This window comes from Amblyomma maculatum, chromosome 5 (assembly GCF_055883805.1).
Source record: "Amblyomma maculatum isolate TAMU_Amacu chromosome 5, ASM5588380v1, whole genome shotgun sequence".
In the NCBI taxonomy this organism is placed as follows: domain Eukaryota; kingdom Metazoa; phylum Arthropoda; class Arachnida; order Ixodida; family Ixodidae; genus Amblyomma; species Amblyomma maculatum.
In genome coordinates this window covers 1824510-1843500 of record NC_139348.1, presented here as the reverse complement: position 1 = coordinate 1843500, position 18991 = coordinate 1824510, and the positions used below count along the sequence as shown (strand labels likewise).

Sequence of the window (18991 nt, the reverse complement as noted above, 5' to 3'; positions counted from 1 at the left end):
ACAGTGGCTGATGCAAGTCTTTTGACATATGTACATGCTTAATTTTCAACTGTACTGAACAGCTTTGTATTATATTGCATATGATGGCTCTATTGCCCGAGTAAGTAAGCTATGCAAATTAGTGCAAATGTTATGTCTGCTTCCATGCAAAAGCTCGATCATCGCTTGAGGCACCTTCTGGAAGCAATTAAAATGTAGCTCTTCCTGTATAGATGAGATTATTTTGGAGTTCAAATAGTTAATTTTGTTTAGTGGATGATGCAAGGCTTTGGTGTGCACTGGCGCACCAAAAAAAGAAACTCGGAGCACATATATTAACTGGATTAACATGGGAGACCCGACGTTCAAAAATAATGAGCTGCTGGATTGGTTCATGGAACAGTGTATTAGTCGACTGTCCTGCACTGTGTCTTTTGTTTGTGCTGCTAACATGCCTCCAAATTTTTCAGGGCTCTTGAAACTCCACAAACTACAGCTTGTCTGTGCAAATTTTTTAGTCATATCAGTTCTCCACTTTCAGAATATTTGTGTATGTGTAGCAAGTTGACAATGTTTGCAGTTCGTTACGGGCAGTTCACTCTATACAGCACCTGAAAATGAAAGCATGAAAAATTTCAAATCTGCAACCATCATTATAATTATGAATATCTGTCTGCAGGAAGCATCACCAGCGGGGCCTTCAACTACTCGCACGCATACTGTGGCAACACAATGTGGGAGTGCCATTCTGTTGGTAAGTCATTATTAATAAAGATGTTGTGTTGTGAAAATGTATTAGAGTATATGATTGATTACATCAAACGTAGATGGGGTGCTTGCGAATAATTTTAAATATATGAAATTTTTCCAGGCACACAGGTGTCTATTGGACTTAAATCTCTAGTCAGCACCAAGGTTCAAACAGAGAAGCCTGCCACCAGAGAAGTCAGTGGCAGGCTGCTATCACTGGCCAGTTACTGCTATCACTGGCCGCTCGTTAGAACAGAACTTCTTTCATCCACTTTTGTGCATTTTCTGGCTATGGCAGGCAAGAAAATTTGTCATTTAAGCACTGTTCATTAGGCAAAAAAAAAAAAAAGAAAACCTGACGAAATACGTCACCTATGTGTCACATATTCACTCATTCAAACCTGCAAATATACCCTTCCTGTGACACAGTCCATTCGAATGATAGCGTTCATAACTCTCATGCATGGCTTGACATGATTAAGGATGTGATAATACTCACAATGGGTCAACAAATATTGCCTTGATGAGTCTATAGAGACCATGCCTCATACATACCTTGCACACCACTAATCTCGGACGTGGTGTTAGGATATTCACAGTTGCGTCAGGTAGCAAAAGGGCAATTTTTCCTTACATAATATGGTCATGCTGTGTCTGCCTAGTGTACATTAGTGCTGTCTTTAGAGCTACTACGGAGCCATCACATGCACTTTGAAGTTTAATTTTGCACAAATATTTGAACAAGTCACTAAGATGCACAAGGATATTTGATTCTGTTGAGAAAAAAATATAAGTTGCGTAGCCATAAAGTGTACCTAGTTTGCCATGGCATTTTTCTGTTCCCTGTTGATAGAATGAAAAAAAAAAAATGCATACCTACTATAAACTTTGACAGCAGCTTTATTTAGCACATTTTACAGCCAAGACATTCAGAGATGAACATCCACGGCTGCTACGTATTAGTTCATAATATTAACAATCACATGGCACCAATCGCTGACATCACTGCACTTCTTTTTCAGCGACCATCAGGATGAAACGGCCCAGTCAGCGATTGAGGAACCCCTCTACAAAGAGCGAAAATTCCTTGTGTTCGAGGGTTGCCTGCGGCAGCTTCTTGAGACCTGAACAATGTTCGGGCAAACAAGAACCCTTTACTTTAGCATAGCAGGAAGCCTTGTGACTGTGAAGGGGACATGCTCACTGCAGCATTCTTTCCTCTGGAAAAGCCAACCACTGGTTGAAGGAAAGGCAGCAAGAAATGTCCTCCTGGCTGCAGGCATCTTGTTCTCTGGCTGCGGTATAGCTTCAGTTCTTCGGTTCCTGCAATCCATTGGGGTGCAAGGCATCACAGAGAGGACCCACTACAACTACCAACAGACATACTTGCTACCTGCCAGAAATGAGGTTTGACAATAAGGATATCTCTCATACAACATTCAAGTCAAAGTATATGTCATTAACTCGATAACTAGATGTCGCATCCTTTCATGACAACTTGAAGCTACAATGCAACATATAAAACATATAAAATGCAGCATATATGCAACAGCGGAGGCATTGCAGTGCAATGCACCTGCTACTGCACATCTCTGTTGCCTTTGGCTACATGTTTAATAGACCAGCTGCATGCTCTAGTACTGAAGGCATAATTTTTGTAATATTTTTTTTTTTAGTAAATGTGCTGTGAGAAAAGTGAAAAGCAATGCAGCATTTGAAACCTGCCCCCCTCATCCTAATATGCATTAAGGCAACCACATGACTGCAAGTTTGTAGCCTCTAAATTGAACATCTCCTTCTTTGCAGCTTTTTCAGCAAAGGCAAGCAGAACTTGCTAGTGAGCTTGTAGGGACAACAGACCTGGCAGTGGATGGTCGCTGTGACTCGATACGCTACAGCACAAAGTAGATGACTTGCAGTGTACTAGCTGTGCAGAATGGAGCCATTTTGCACACTGCACAAGTTCAAGTCGGTGAGGTAATGCGACTCATCCTTTCCGACAACTGAGGTTCCTCCTAACATCACATCCTATCTTACGGCATTTCAACCCTTCTGCTCCAACTTCAGTGCACACGGACGCAAGTGGCATAGGCCTCAGTGCTGTCCTCGTTTAGCGCTATGACGACTGTGAACATGTGATTGCTTACGCCAGTCGGACTCTAAGCAAGACTGAGCACAACTACACCATCACCGAGCAGGAATGTCTCGCGGTTGTTTTCGCCGTGCAGCGGTTTCGCTGCTACCTGTACGGAGAGCCTTTCGTAGTGGTAACCGATCACCATTCCCTATGCTGGCTACTCAATATCTGTGATCCGTCTAGTCGCCTAGCCCGCTGGGCACTTCGCTTGCAAGAATACGACTACAGCATTTCATACAAAAGTAGCCGACGGCACGCAGATGGAGACTGCCTCTCCTGGTTGCCACCTGCCACGACGGAATGCGACGCGGACAACTTTGATCATTACGTCACTGCTTTATCCCAGAGATTTCCAAATACTCATACCTTTTGAACCGAAGAACACACCGATCAGCATCTGGAGTCGTTCTTAGCTGCTGCTCAAGACCCAACCTCGAACAGACAGTTTTGCCTATGCCTATGTGATGGCCTGCTATACAAAAAAGTTTACTCTCGTGGCTGCTTGCTCCAGGAAAGTGTCTTGTTTTTTTCACCGAGCCCACGACCAACTTGTCGTCCCCACTCCCTGTACGGCCGCCGCTACCGACCAACTCTGCGATTACGATACCTCATTAGATAAGAAGGCTGTGAGAATCCGTTTTGCTACAGACTGTCGGTTATTTGAATATTAGATAAGGAAAGGTATTGTCGTCCCCACTCCCTGTACGGCCGCCGCTACCGACCAACTCTGCGATTACGATACCTCATTAGATAAGAAGGCTGTGAGAATCCGTTTTGCTACAGACTGTCGGTTAATTGAATATTCTTTTTGCCTTTGTTTAAGCCTTGACCTGGCTTAGTATTTTACGCTGTATTTTTGTGTAACTCTCGCCCTTACTTACTATCTCTGGAATACTTGCTTTGTTATTTTATAGTCTTCTTTATCGCAGCGTTTGTTCATTGTCGGTTTTTTCTCTTGTCATTTATCGAGTCGTTTTTTATTACTATCATGTCCTGGTGTTTTATTAACTTTTTTTATGCAGTGTAATTTGGACTACTACCTATATATGTTCCCATTGTGCGTTAAAAAGTGACACATAAATTTATTCCTTGATCACACACCAACACACGCACTTCACTGGTTGACCGGCTTAACTTTTAACTGTGTTCTCAAACCTCATAGAGGGACGACGGGTAACCGTAAAGGGGATCCCGCGCCTCTGTTAATCGTTAAGGCGGGGTTTGTGACAATATAGAACAGACCAAAACTGCAGGAAAGGTATTACATACGGTAAAAAATTACAAAAAGGTCAATGAGCTGCAAGGATTCATGGGATTTGCCAACTTTGAGAAAAATTTGTGGCACAACCTGCATACTCTAGTGCAGTGAAAAGAACTGCTCCCCCCCCCCCCCCTCCATAAGAAATTGCACGAGTGCACTCAATTCTGCTTAGGTGCAGTAATGTGAAAGCACTGCGAATTATGTCACACTGCTTAAATTGGTCCCACATTACGCTAGCAAACCTCGGCCGCACTCGTCCAGATGGCGTACGTGTATGCCATATTTACCCAGGTAAATGAAGGAGTGGTGCAGATGGTACTTCATGAAGATCACAATGTTTGCCGCACAGCTGAACAGTATGTTGTAGTTTGAACTTGATGAAGAGAATGATGCTTACTGCACAGCATGAGAGTGTGTTGCAAAGTGCATTGCTCGTACCGTAGACGGGGAATGCCTCAGCCCACATAACCAAAGCAGAAGCCAGTGGAGGCCGCTTGGAACCGTCAAAGCCGACAGCCCACCGTCACACACCCACGTAACTGGTCGGAATGTTCTGCCCCAAGGCAGGTGACCTCTTCCCCTTGGATAAGTGCTCCCTTCTTCTCTCCTTGCAAATTTCATCGTGGTCTTTTTCTGCAAAGCTGTAAATTCTTCAGTTCTGTTCCTTCTATCTGGTGCTCTGATCTATACTGCCTTTCGTTTTCCTTTGACTATCCTGCACAGATGAATAAAATGTAAACACCAACACTGGAAAAAGCGACCATGAAAAGAAGCCACAGAAGAGGAGATATGAGGATAGAAAAGCGACAGTAAAAACTAGAAACATATTCACAGATCTCAAGGAAGCAAGATAACAAGCCAAGCTGTCGACAAAGTTCAGGCCCCAGAAATTGCAAGAGAACAAGTTAAAAACATCCTTATCAACAGTGCCAAATGAATGAATTATGAAAGAAGCTCCTCGCTCTATAAAATGCCAGAGGGATAAATATTAGAACAGGCAATGACAAGGTCTCCCAGCCCAACTAAGTGATTCCTGCGGTACAGGCCACAAAATGAGAAGCAGTGGCTACCTTAGCTGGCAGAATTTGTGTACATATATTCACTGTGAAAGGAGAGCGATGTAATGCACAGTTAGATACAGCTGATAATCAAGAAATAGGGGATTATGTCCAGGCATGACAGCTGGTGATAGCCGAGACAGCTAAAATAAGGCTTTTAGAGCATTCGCTCTACTTCTCCCGTGCACAAACCTCAAAGTGAATGCAATGTTGACTTTGAACTCTCACGCTGTGCAGCAAACAATGTCATCTTTATAGCTTAGACATGAGAGCACTATGCTATTGCCACAACCTATCACACCTCGTAGTTTTACCACAACCTATCACACCTCGTAGTAAAACTACAACACACTCTCGCACTGTACAGTAAACATCGCCTCCATCAATTTCTAATTGCAAGACATTTTCGTGCGCTACAATGATCATCATCTTAATGTTTCATCTACTCCTTCTCCTTCATTAAACTTACAGAAATACACCATGCACATACGCCACCTCACTATAGACGGAGGTTGCAACCGTGCCAGACAGCCTGCCGAGACCATTGAACAAAGAGAAGCCAGACTAGCCCATTGCCAAAAAGCTGAGCAAGAGTGCAAGCGAGCCAAGATCGAAGTGGCAGCAGCAACTGTGACTGCGGCCAATGGCTAACGCTCATGAAATTTGGTTCAAGGACGGTTGAACCCGCACAACGTTTTGAAAATATGCAGTGTTGTCCCCACACTTTGGCAAACACACCTGAAAGGGACCAGCTATTACTGCAGCTTGGAGATAAGAAATGTAACACTCTGCAAGCGTATTAGACTGTAAATAAATTCAAATTAATAATTCAGATCAGCAAACTCCACTGCTGGAATGGATGTATTCTGCGATCTGTTGTCATGTATTCACGGCTAGGAGTATCAATAAACAAACCTTCAAGCACTCATTTCATTGTGTCAGTATTGAGCACTCACACACTCGGTATCAATAAAAACACAGAATTTTAATTTTTTTTTTCTGTAAAATTCCATTCCAAATAAATGAATGTTTATGGTAGATGCTTGGAAGCATGTGCTCAAGCAGACTTGGCGATGCTCAGCATTGTCCTCCATTCTGGATTGATTTGGCTGTGTATCTTTTTTTTACTAGGATTTGAATTTTCTTCCCAGGCTTTATTTTTCACTAACTAACAGTTCTACACCTTTCTTGCTTAGATATCTACAAGTTCTGGCACTTTAGAGGAATGAGATGTCTGTTCTTAAACAGTGCCACAAAACAGACACTTGACGCAGTGCATAACTTGGCGTCATAAAATAGCATTCTCTATTTTTCCACCTTAAAAATAAACGCACTTCCATGCACCACTCGAAGCAGTGCGCCTGACACACGTGATAAAGTTTAGAATACAGCATGCAGTGAAGCGACAATCACCTGAGATTAAAGGGGAGGGTGCCTGAATCTCACGTAGCTCGCCGACGGAAATTCACGCCGAACCCGGCAAACGACGCAGGCTGGCAGGATCACCCTGTTGCCTTCGCCCAGCCTGCCCCAAATCCACTTGGTAAACAAGCGGTAGGCTATGAAGCGGTGCTGCCTAAAATACCACGCTTTACAATAAACGGATCACACACACACACACACACACACACACACACACACACACACACACACACACACACACACACACACACACACACACACACACACACACACACACACACACACACACACACACACACACACACACACACAAAAAAAAAAAAATAATAATACGAATCTGTCACCTGAAGCTTCCGCACTACCTACTTGTTTACATCTCCGTCTCCATCGATGTTCGCTCCCTCCTCCTCTAGTGCAATGTGCACAGCCCGAAGGACTTCGGGCGTTAGGCACACGCTTTGGAACGCTGGGTGGATCGTAATGCAGCCGCCGTCCTGCTGGCACACCACCAGCACCTCCGGCATGCTGCGGCAGCACACATCTTCTTCAGGTGTGGGCATGCTTTCGCAGCGGCCGCAGCAAGGTATATCTACCTTGGCCGCAGCGGCACCTGCGCATAAGTAAAATGTGAAAAGGCCGCGAAGCAAACACGAAACGGTATTTCGTGAAATAAGAAAGTTGTAATAACTTATGTACAGTGGCGCGTGCGCCACGGAACGCACCATGGTAGGCCGTCGTCTCCGTTGCCAGCGGGTGGTTCAGAAGGGCCAGTCGATGGCGTACTGCTGTCGTCGCTGTCTAGCGGATCACGAAACGGAGTATAATCATATGGACCAAAGTCCAGCTCGGCAGCGGCTTCACGCAGCCTCGCTTCGAGCTCGGGATCCATGCGACCCAAGGCGACCGACACGCGAACCGCCGCAAACACGAAGGGGAAGAAATCGGAGCACTACCGGAAGTAAACAAACCGAGAGTCGGTGGCGTCACTTCGTGACGCATTATGGGCGGGGCGTCGGCCCAGACATTTTCTTTTTTTTTGGCCGGCGCATCGGCGTGTATGAATTGAGGGCTACAGTGACGGGAGAGGAGGAGCGTCATTTTTAATATGGAATATCTGTGCTATTAAAGATGTTAGCCTAAAATTTTTTTGCGCTTTGCTGACTAGTGAAGGCACGCCGACCGCTCGTGCGCCTTTCTTAAGCACGGCTTCAAGCTTTTCATGGGCCCTTTCAGGCTTGCGCCATAGCCTCAACAGTTGCTTGATTTTAAAGGGCCAGACAGAAATGAGCCGTTTCTTGAGTGCACCCATCAAATGCGGCAACATCGTATATATAAGCATCGAACGGCGTCGGCTCTGCACTTGCACTGGAATTTTGTTCGGACATTGCCGATTAGTGTATCATGTGTTATCAATTCCCTATGCAGTCTGTGTTTCCGAGTATGTGTGTGTGGTCGAGCACTTTAGCGCGTTTCCTGGTAACCCCCCCCCCCCCCCCTCCCTTTTTTTTTTCGGTGAAAATATGGTACGGCGCAAGCCTGAAGAAGAGGAAGCGCAGTGCGAGAGGTCGGCGAGAGAAGAGACAGAAGAAAAGATGGTCGGCGGCTTGTCTGCGCCTTTGTATATGTCCTAAGTCGCATCCTCCGCCGTTACAATATATATGCAATGCTAGGCAAAATTTCAACATAATTCTGGGCGCTAGTGTAAGCTCTGTTTATTTAGCAGATTGCTAGCAATGTTTTTAGCCATAGGTATTATTGCGGCTATTCTGTCAAGATAATGAAAACCATTATCGAAGAGTCGAAGTCTCATCCAGCCTTAAGCATGTAGAGGTACGATGGTTTTGCACACAAATTTGTTTTGGCTTACCGGGTTTAACGTTCCAAAGTGATTGGTTATGAGAGGTGGCGTAGAGGAGGGCTCCGCAAATTTCGACCACCTGGGTTCATTGACATCGCACAGCACACGGGCGCCTTGCTTTTCGCCTCCATCGAAAAGCAAATGATGGCGAGGTAGCGCACATAGCTAAAAGGAAAGGAGTTGCGTTCCTGACACCAATTCCACTTTCAAGCTTAACAAAGTGTAGGAGACGCTAAGAGGCGGAAAATAATAATAATAATAATAAAAAGTGGAGCTTACGATGAAGCAAGCTCGATGCAGACTTATTTTCAATTCACCTTGATTTGGGCAAGAGAAGACTGGAAGTGCATGGGCTCGAGCTGTGCAAACAGTGAAATGGCGGTATGATACGCGGCGGGAACCTGGCGGTAGAACGGAAAATTTCTGATTTTAAAAGAGCGTTAAATTTCGCTTCTGGGTATTTCTGGTGCACGTTGCCAAAGCGGAAAACCTCGGTGGTGCATCGACAGCCACCGCGTCCTCGGCAGTGTCGGCACACTCAAAAACCGACGAACTGCACAAAAAAAAAAAAAAAAAAGCCACCTCGCGTGATGACAAGCTGTCTTACCACGACGTCTGGGTGCTAAAACAGATTGGTTCGAAAATCTCACTGTTACCTACACACAGGTACACTGCCCGCGGACACGACAGCTACACGTCTCTTTATCTGAGAAACGCGTGATCGCCCTGTTAGGCTCCTGTGTGATAGGAAAGCTGAGCTTCTTGGTACAGTTCATAGATTTGTTCTGTGCACAGAAGCAGAGCTGTACTGTCTGTAGCAGTATCTGCGTGATTGGAACGGGCTACCTTATCAATACAACCCACTTATATTTTGCCCCGCGGCCCTTTAAGACCACTACTACTACCACCTGGCAGCATTCAGATCTAGAATATCCACATACCTCAATATATATATATATATATATGAAGCAAAGAAGCCAACAGTCGGCGAGGCCAATGAAAGCGTTGGGGATGGTACTTTGTTTTTTTTTTTACTTCGATAAGCACAGAAATTAGTAATGTAATCTGTTTAGGGGAAAGATAATTAAACACAAAGTAGAAGAAAAAACAACGTGCCGATGGTGGGATCCGAACCCACGACCTCCGAATATCGCGTCCGGTGCTCTTCCAACTGAGCTACATCGGCCGCTGTCCCCCCTGCTACTTGCTTGGGTATTTATGTTGTCTGTATACGAACCTTGAGAGTGTTCACCAGCGCCACCCTCAGCCATAGCGGCGAACGTGGAACGTCTTTTGTTACCGCCAGCGTCACGTAGAACGTGATCAAGAGCGAGGGCGACAGCTGTGCTAGAACCCTCTTACGTCGCTACCTATGGCTTCAAGACTGCCAGAACCGAGACCCCCGTAAGCTACAAGCAGATCAATTAAGGGGAAATGAGGGTACTCGTTATAATACATGAAGCAAAGAAGCCAACAGTCGGCGAGGCCAAGGAAAGCGTTGGGGATGGTACTTTATGGTTCTTTTTTTTTTCTTTTTTACTTCGATAAGCTCAGAAATTAGTAATGTAATCTGTTTAGGGGAAAGATAATTAAACACAAAGTAGAAGAAAAAACAACGTGCCGATGGTGGGATCCGAACCCACGACCTCCGAATATCGCGTCCGGTGCTCTTCCAACTGAGCTACATCGGCCGCTGTCCCCCCCTGCTACTTGCTTGGGTATTTATGTTGTCTGTATACGAACCTTGAGAGTGTTCACCAGCGCCACCCTCAGCCATAGCGGCGAACGTGGAACGTCCTTTGTTACCGCCAGCGTCACGTAGAACGTGATCAAGAGCGAAGGCGACAGCTGTGCTAGAACCCTCTTACGCTACCTATGGCTTCAAGACTGCCAGAACCGAGACCCCCGTAAGCTACAAGCAGATCAATTAAGGGGAAATGAGGGTACTCGTTATAATACATGAAGCAAAGAAGCCAACAGTCGGCGAGGCCAAGGAAAGCGTTGGGGATGGTACTTTATGTTTTCTTTTTTTTTTTTACTTCGATAAGCACAGAAATTAGTAATGTAATCTGTTTAGGGGAAATATAATTAAACACAAAGTAGAAGAAAAAACAACGTGCCGATGGTGGGATCCGAACCCATGACCTCCGAATATCGCGTCCGGTGCTCTTGCAACTGAGTAATCTGTTTAGGGGAAAGATAATTAAACACAAAGTAGAAGAAAAAACAACGTGCCGATGGTGGGATCCGAACCCACGACCTCCGAATATCGCGTCCGGTGCTCTTCCAACTGAGCTACATCGGCCGCTGTCCCCCCTGCTACTTGCTTGGGTATTTATGTTGTCTGTATACGAACCTTGAGAGTGTTTATATATATATATATATATATATATATATATATATATATATATATATATATATATATTTATATATATATATATATATATATATATATATATATATATATATATATATATATATATATATATATATATATATATACACACTACAGAAATCAACTTTGGCTTCAAAGATAGGTGCCTTTTGTTGGACTGAATCCGCGGAAATTTCAAAATTGGAGCATCACTTAAACGACTCTTCCTCTGCGAACCAGATAATGCTCACTGCTTCTAACCGATTCCAAGTCAGCAGTTCGCCTCTGAACTTTAGCATGGCAGCTTCATCAGATATAATTCACGGAGTGCTTCCAATGGCTATACCCTCTCAGATGAAGCCCTTCAGGGTGGCACAGTTGTTAGGGCACTCGACTTCTGTGTCTAAAGATGCGAGATCGAATCCTGGCCGCGGCGAGCGCTTTTCGATGGAGGCGAAAAGCAAGGCGGCCGTGTGCTGTGCGATGTCACTGCACGTTAAAGAACCTTATGCCACCTGGTCGAAATTTCCGGAGCCGAAATGTCCAGCCGGGTGCTAAGGCAGCAGCCGCAGCTATCGGTAATCGACAACCTGGCCGTGACGGACATCCAGCTCTCCTCGAGCCCCTGCCTCACCACGCCGACGCAGCCCAGTGACGATGAGCCGCAAGCAACATTGAGCCAGTTTTCCTAATTAAATATGCTAAATATTCATATCTCGAGTCTGTGAATTCATCTTCCCGTGCCCAGTGTGAACCCAGGACTACTTTAAGTTACTGGTCCATCACAGGTCGAGTCGGGGTGAGCCGGATGCCGGACCGAGTCAGCCCGACGGTTTACATGAACCCGTTTCTGTCGGGACTTAACTAACTGGAACTTTAGTCGAGGTTAAAGTCATGACGGGGCGAGATCGCCACTGCACCTTGCTTTGAGCAAGAGAACCAAGCGCAGGTTGCAGAAGAGGAAGAGTAGGAATGCATAGACGGAGGCCTCCGTACGGTCGTTTTTAGAGGCGCTGCGCTCGTCCGCCTTCCGCCAGCTGGCGGACGCGTTCGGCACGGGAGGTGCATAGGGTGCTATACTGTCGCTTTTGGGCATCTTTTGGGTGGCGGATTTCTCCAGCGCTCTGATTGGCGCGCCCGGCGCGCGCTGCTTCGAACGTCGAAACGCTGCATATGACGGCTGCGGCGCTGGTTTGGGGAAACTTTTCCTCTTCACGGTGGCTCTCGATCGTCGGCTATCAAATTAATTTGCACCCTAGCTCTAGAGTTATTGAGCCCCCGCATATACAGCACAAACAGTATGAACTGACCATTAGTAGAGCGATTAAGTCGCCGGCGATGCAATCATCCAGCAACAGTGTAGACGCACGCATGCCCCAGCGGCACCTGCTTTCGCCGTCTACTTGGTGTGTTTATGTTAGTACGAGGAGAAGACGGCACGGATTTTTTAAGTACTCCCGGACGTATACATTGAAAGGTAAAGTGTATATATTCATATCTCCCCTGCCTGTGTTCGCGCGTTCACTTCGGTATAGCACTCGCGGCAAAGATGCAGGAGCTGGTCATTTAATGTTTTCATCCGAAATTACAGCCTAAGCACATTTTACAACACGCCTGTTTTACTGTGAGAAAGTAGACTGCAAAGCATAAACAAACATGCACATCATTTGTAACATGTACAGAAGCACTGTTTTCCGTGCGGTTCTCCCCGGTGGTAGCAATCTCTTAGTGGCGTACATTTCGCCACGTAATCCTCATTTCTGGCTGCAACGTACAGCTGTGGTGTTGCATATGAGATGCATTTGCACGCAGAAAATGTGTCGAGGTTCATGACAGTAACAAATCTTAAAAGTGCATGGAATCATTTGTTATGGTATCCATGCCATAGCAAATGATTCAAACAGTGCATGTTCATATTATCTCTAAAATTCAATGTGTTTACTTCTTCAACGACATTTAAAATAGCTGCTCAACTAGTTTATTTGTATTCAGTTTGGTTTTCAGCACTATTCATATTTGATTCAGCAGTAAGACTATGCTATTCATAATCAGTTTGGTTGGCAAAACTACAATTCGCATGCCCCCCAGTACGTAATACAAATTTCTCCATCTCTGTGCTCAGTGCTACCTATATTAATAAGTGCCTTCATGTCAAGTGCAGCATATACTTCCTTTTCTTGACCTATGCCATTTGGTCTTCCTAGGTTTCATGTGTGTGCACTGCTTTTGTCATTTCAGACACAAAAAGTAGGAAATGAAATCTGGCGATTTAGTGTTAACATGCAACACAGCTCAAGCTACTCAGTTGCGGCATGTACTGAAAAGAATTGTTACCAATTGAGACAGCCTCTACCAGTCAAATTCCAAGTGAAATATTTGTACAGTTAGTGCTGAGCACAAATAAACAAGAATTATGGCACAATTGTGCTGCTGCTGAGGAAGAGTCCATAAAGCTTTCGAAACATTGCATGATATGATATGACTATTCTAAGTACAAATATGTATATATAAGATGTTTTGTGTGGAATGAGTGTTTTATTCTTCTGTTGTAGTTTTATTTCACTGTTTCTCATACTTAAAAACAATACAGCTAAGAGTAAGCACTGAAAAGTCGCTGTCACTGCACGACAGAGTAATAGTGCATGGCCGGAGCGGTCAGTTGGGATCAAGAAATACTTAGCGCCCACTGCCTTGCATCAGCTAAGGGTCCCCACTTGTAGAGAAAAACTGTCTAGGGGCTAATTGTAAAACAGTGACCAAGTGTAATGACATGTCACTTAGTTGCCAGGACAGCATGCAGACTTGATGGAATTTTGACTTGTCTGTGAACATGAAATACTATACTTCTATGACTAGTGTACTTACCTACCCGAGTCCTTTGCTTTGTTTACATAACTATCCTGCAAGCCCATACATCAAGTTCATCGTGGAGTGAATACACACATCCTCAATACAATTCAAAGAACAGAAACCAATTGTAGTGGCATGTAAACACAGTGCAGTTCTCCAAAAGAGTCACGACAAAACTGCACCTTGTGATATCGAATAAAATATCCCCTCTGAGAATTCAATACTCTTCTGAGAAAGAAAACTGTGCTTGGAACTCTGAACTGTCAAATAAAAGAAAAATGGAAGAAAGCGAGTGTGTGTGGATGTTAGGAGTCCTTGCCACGGGAGGCTAAATGCCTTGCAAACCCAGATGTTTTATACTCGGTGGCTCGTGTAACAAGTAACGAATGCTAAGACAGAGAGGCAAGGAAAGCAGCACTGAACTGAAAGATGTTTACTAGGTCAATATTATAATTGCATATAGTGAGAAAGCTGCTGGATAATCTTGTCAATCCAAGAAAAATGCTTTTATTGACTGTTTACAATCCCCTGGCCTGTTTGAGACTGATTAAAAAAATGCTGGCTATGCCCACCATCGAACCGTTTGAAATTATGGTTGCATTTTGTATACTTACTTATTTCCTTAATCAACTGAAACTGGCAGTGTTTTTTTTCCTCAATGCTACCTATGCTTAAAAATCCATCTAATGTAGCTTTGTGTTTTGGATTGCTCATCTCACTGAATTTTGTGTATTTACAGGCACATATGGAGGCTTCTGGGTCATTTTACAATATCACCAAGAGCAGGTGTACTGTAAAAAACACATTTCATGCTTTGGTCAACCGCTGCAGGATCCTTCCTCAGGGAGTCTGTCTCTACAAAAGCATTGAATGTAAATGTATGGACCAGTGAGGCTTTACATACCTACCAGAGGATGCATGCATATGTAATAGTCATTCGCAACTCATCCATATGTGCCATTTAGTAACTCAAACAGCATCTGCCTTGCAATGGAAACATGCCACTAGGATGCTACATGTGCTGACCATTTTATGCTTGTAGTACTTGCTGTAATGCTAGTTGGTTCACACTGACCATTTGAGCAGCGCAAGGACATGATCACAGGAAAAGAAGATGGAAAGAAAGAGCGCCTTTCAATCCCTCTTCTTTTCCTGTGATCGTGTTCTTGTGCTGTTTTATTGATCATGTTATGCTGGGTTACTATTTCTTGAATGCGTAGCGGCGCCCTCGCTTCACTGCCACTGGAAGGTTCTAGTCTGTGCCTGGTTCAATAGCCCTTAGTTTAGATCGTCCCACCAGATTCTGCTCGCCTGAAGAGCTCATGCTGCATGATACGTCATCCTGTCCCATGTTAGATGCGTGTAGGTTTTTATATGCATTCCTGATTTTATATTTTTTTGTCTGTGTTTCAATGTTACTTTTTAGATGTTTCCAGGATCATGCACAAATTCCTGTGAAGCTTTGTGGATGTGTTCCTACCTGCGCTGTAGTGTGTTCATTTCCTTCTGTGCCATTGTCATTTCCCTTCATTCACTCTCCAGGCCTTTGGGCTGCGTCGAATAACGTTGGCCAGCACTACTGCTTCTTGTGTGCCTTGTTTTTGTGCTTTTCGTTTCCACTTTGTTCCCCTTAAAGCTGGATAGAAACTAGTCCATGCAGTTTCACACTTGGGAGATCCTGTCTGGTTTAATGCGTAGTCCCCAAGTGGACGAGACGGGGGGGGGGGGGGGGTACTGTTGTAATGAAGCAGTGATACACAGTGGTATGCACAACAAATCAACAAATAATAGTGATGATCGTACCTTGTAGACTAGCAGACAATGCTGTTTTGCCTTTGAGCAGTGTGGATGACTATATTGCTGGGTTCTTTTCTATCACAAATTGGTTGGTTGGTTGGTTTGTGGGGTTTAACGTCTCAAAGCAACTCAGGCTATGAGAGACGCCGTAGTGGAGGACTCCGGAAATTTTGACCACCTGGGGTTCTTTAACGTGCACTGACATCGCACAGCACACGGGTGCCTTGCTTTTCGCCCCCATCGAATAGCTGCCGCCGAGACCGGGATTTGATCCCGCATCTTTGGGAACAATAGCCGAGCGCCGTAACCACTGCGCCACCCCGACAAATTGAATAAATAGATAAGTTGGCAAAGCACTACTCTTGCTCATTCATTACAATTGTGTTTTCTTCAAGCATGCAGCCTTGTACTGTAGTCTCACTTCTTCACACTGTGCAGTGTTGCATGTGGAGACAGGCTCTGTGGAATTTTCCATACAAAGGGGTCCTTGCAATGGGTGTATAGAGTGACAGCTTCATTTAGGGGGACATTATAAAAATAGCCACTGAGCTCAACAGGTAAAGAGAAGAATTGCTCTGAGAGGACACATAACATGCTGTAAGGTGCTGTGTTCCAGAGTCGTGAAGCGCACTAAGCTTTCGGTCTGTCTGAGATTGCTAATTAGGTACACGCTGACGCAACTGCATGAATTTTCACTTGACAACCATATCTGTGAAGTACTTAGAAGCACTCCAGTGATTTTAGGTGTGTGTAACATGGCTTTTTTGAGATTTCAAGCTGTTTGTGTTGCCTGATAGTAATGCTGCACTGCTCCGGTTGAAGCCAGGAAATTCAACAAAGGAAAGGATATTTTATCCAGATTTCTGCATGCTATACCATGAACAAAAAACGAATGTTGCCTGTCTGTAGCAGCAAACTTAAGCTGCTATATGCATATCCCCAGTTGTAGCATCTCGCATCTGTTACCAGTATAGTGGTCTTTGAAGCCAGAAAATAAATGTTTATCCTCCCCATTCTGGTTCTCCTCAACATTTGGTTCTTGCCAAGTAATTTCCATTTTCTTGCTACACTAAGCAGCAGCATTTAACATTCTCAAGAACCATCATTTTATGCAGCTCAAGGCAATGCAAGCTAATGTGGTTGTGCGACGGGATTCTATCTGAATTATCATGCTGTAGAGGGTTGACACTATCGAACCTTCACGGTTTAGTCTCAAGGAAACTTGTTTGAAAATTCATCTTGCTCAGTTGCAACTTGTTATTTGAATTCGTCTTCCCCTGAGTGTGATCAAGGGCCTTGCCCTGGTAAAAGTGTGCAAGTACCTGTATATTGTTGTATCATTGCAACTGGAAGAATGTTTAGCCAAGTTGAAAATTCCTTTCAGATCGTACATTTTTTTTTTTCATTCTGCACCATAATATTGCCCAATTCATTACAGTCTTATAATGGGCCTTACCATCTTTCTTAGCCATTCATTTGGTGGCATCTTGCACTGTTGAGCTAAGAATAGAACGACAGAAGTTGATTACACGGCATGTGCTCTATTGGGAGATGAATCTCTCCTCTTGTTTTTGGCTCAGCACCAAACCCTCGGTACCCATCATAGATATGTACCCTTTTCAGAGACACAAGAAAATTAACAGTTTTGTCGGCACATCATCATGATACCCAGCACCCACAACATAACGAATAACCAGAACAAGACATGGCACAGACAAGACAGGCTTGCTATAATCTAGCTATAATTGCAAGAATTATACTTCATGAAAAATCAAGCCACTGAATGGTGCCTATGCTTCTGTAGTCACATCAGAAAGCAGACAGTGGAGATCATTTCATTAATACAAAATAGTTTCCAGAAAGGTCACATCGCACCCAAGGCTGTTTTCAGACACAGTACACACGAGCCACAATCAATATTTATGATGGACACGTTGCAGGGAAAAAGCCGTGCATGCATGGTCACTACAGGGGGAAGAACAAACGCGACTACCTGCACAGATCGAATTTTATTTCAGCATTCAGAATGCAAGATATGTGTAGTGAGCTTTTCAAACGAATCAAATACTTGTAGACGATTTCAACCACGAAATAATTAAGAAGTAAAAATTAAAAAAAAAAATGAATCAATGACAGCAGGAAATCTGCTGTCATAGGTGCATGTTATTGCCATTATGAAAAGCATTTTTGTTTTTTGGCTGTTCATAAGACAATGAGGGAAATGTATATTGCAAAACAATGCCGCTGGTCAACTGTTCACAGGATTTCATGTGACGTCTGAAGTGCTTACATGTGCAAACTGCCTGTCTTGAGAGTACAAAAGCTTATGGGATGCTATTTTCTGCATATACCTTTGGTTTTTCATTGTAATGCACTTGAAAGAACTGTGGTAGCAGCCCATTTCTTAGCAAAATCAGTCTGAAATTACCTGCTCCTTCTTATACCTCTGCGACGCGAACACTTGTGATCCTCATTGAGGTTTTCAGGAAGCATTGAAGCATCCGGTGCTGCACGGCCGTTTTGAATGACCACTGAGAAGCTTCCTTCGTGTGCGTTAGGTGACATCGAGGGTGGTGACGCCCGCTCTCGGATGTGCTTCAAAACTCAGGAGCGCTCGGAAACAGTTTCGATCCAAGCAGGCTCGGGCACGATTGCACGAGTTGAATGCAGATAGAGTTCAATGAGGATCGAAAGTGTTTGTGTGACCGTGTTACATACCTTCTACTCATTAATTTCTGCTATGAATATCCTTAAAATCTTTGCTCCTTGAGCCATACTTGACAGTACCAGCATTCATCACTCTCATGAAGTGTTACTGCATGCAGCTTAAGGCATGCCAGATGTAAACATTTGCCTTGTGCCATGTATTTGCACCCCAAGGTTCACACTATGCTCTGTAAGCCGCATTCTTACTGTTCGCCCGAGTAACTGATCCCAGCTAGGGAGGGTATATTGGACAAAAAGGAAGTAAAAAAAAAAAGGAAAATTGGACTAAAACGGAGTATGGATAAAATTGTTGCATCTCCGCTCGCTCATGGTGCATAAAAAAGGCGACGTAAGCACGCACATATGTGGTAAACAGGCCTGCTATATAGAGAAATCGCGCACAGGTGTTTTCGCGCTTGAAATTGATGTGTGTGACCAGCGATGTTTGTTAACAAATAGCACGCCGCTTGTTTACGTACACACTTATAGTTCGAGAAAATAATCTCCTAGAGGCTCGGTAGTTCAAACGCTTCGCTACAGTGCGAAACTTGCTATTGCCGATTTCACTGCATGTTGTGGGCACAGAACTCAACGACTTTTAGCGACTGTTATATCTCGTTTAGACGAGAAACATTCATGTCAGAGCCCTCCTAAGATATATTGTTACAATAAAATCCTGACAAGAATGTCTGAAATGTGCGGAGGAACAACAGCTACGCAGCGGAGAAAACAAGCTCCATTACGCACTATTCATGCGGGGCGTCGCCAGCACTAATTTAGAGAACGGAACTAGAGCGCA

General features: G+C 44.2%; 1 protein-coding gene across 4 annotated transcripts; it reads right to left on the bottom strand.

Moving 5' to 3' along the window:
* Positions 1-1611: 1611 nt before the first annotated feature.
* LOC146187614 (uncharacterized) lies at positions 1612-7512 on the bottom strand. Of its 4 annotated transcripts, XM_084603455.1 has the most exons (4): positions 7330-7512; positions 6974-7217; positions 6599-6761; positions 1612-2052 (listed from the first exon to the last, which is right to left on the bottom strand). In XM_084603455.1, the coding sequence occupies exons 2-3, from the start codon at positions 7165-7167 to the stop codon at positions 6605-6607; spliced, it is 351 nt and encodes a 116-aa protein (XP_084459581.1). In that variant the 5' UTR covers positions 7168-7217; positions 7330-7512; the 3' UTR covers positions 1612-2052; positions 6599-6604. The 4 variants fall into 4 exon arrangements, 2 of the variants coding, with proteins under 2 accessions (XP_084459581.1, XP_084459580.1); XR_014707358.1 differs by lacking the exon at positions 6599-6761 and having other exon boundaries at positions 6952-7217; XM_084603454.1 differs by lacking the exon at positions 6599-6761.
* Between the last annotated feature and the right edge of the window lie 11479 nt (positions 7513-18991).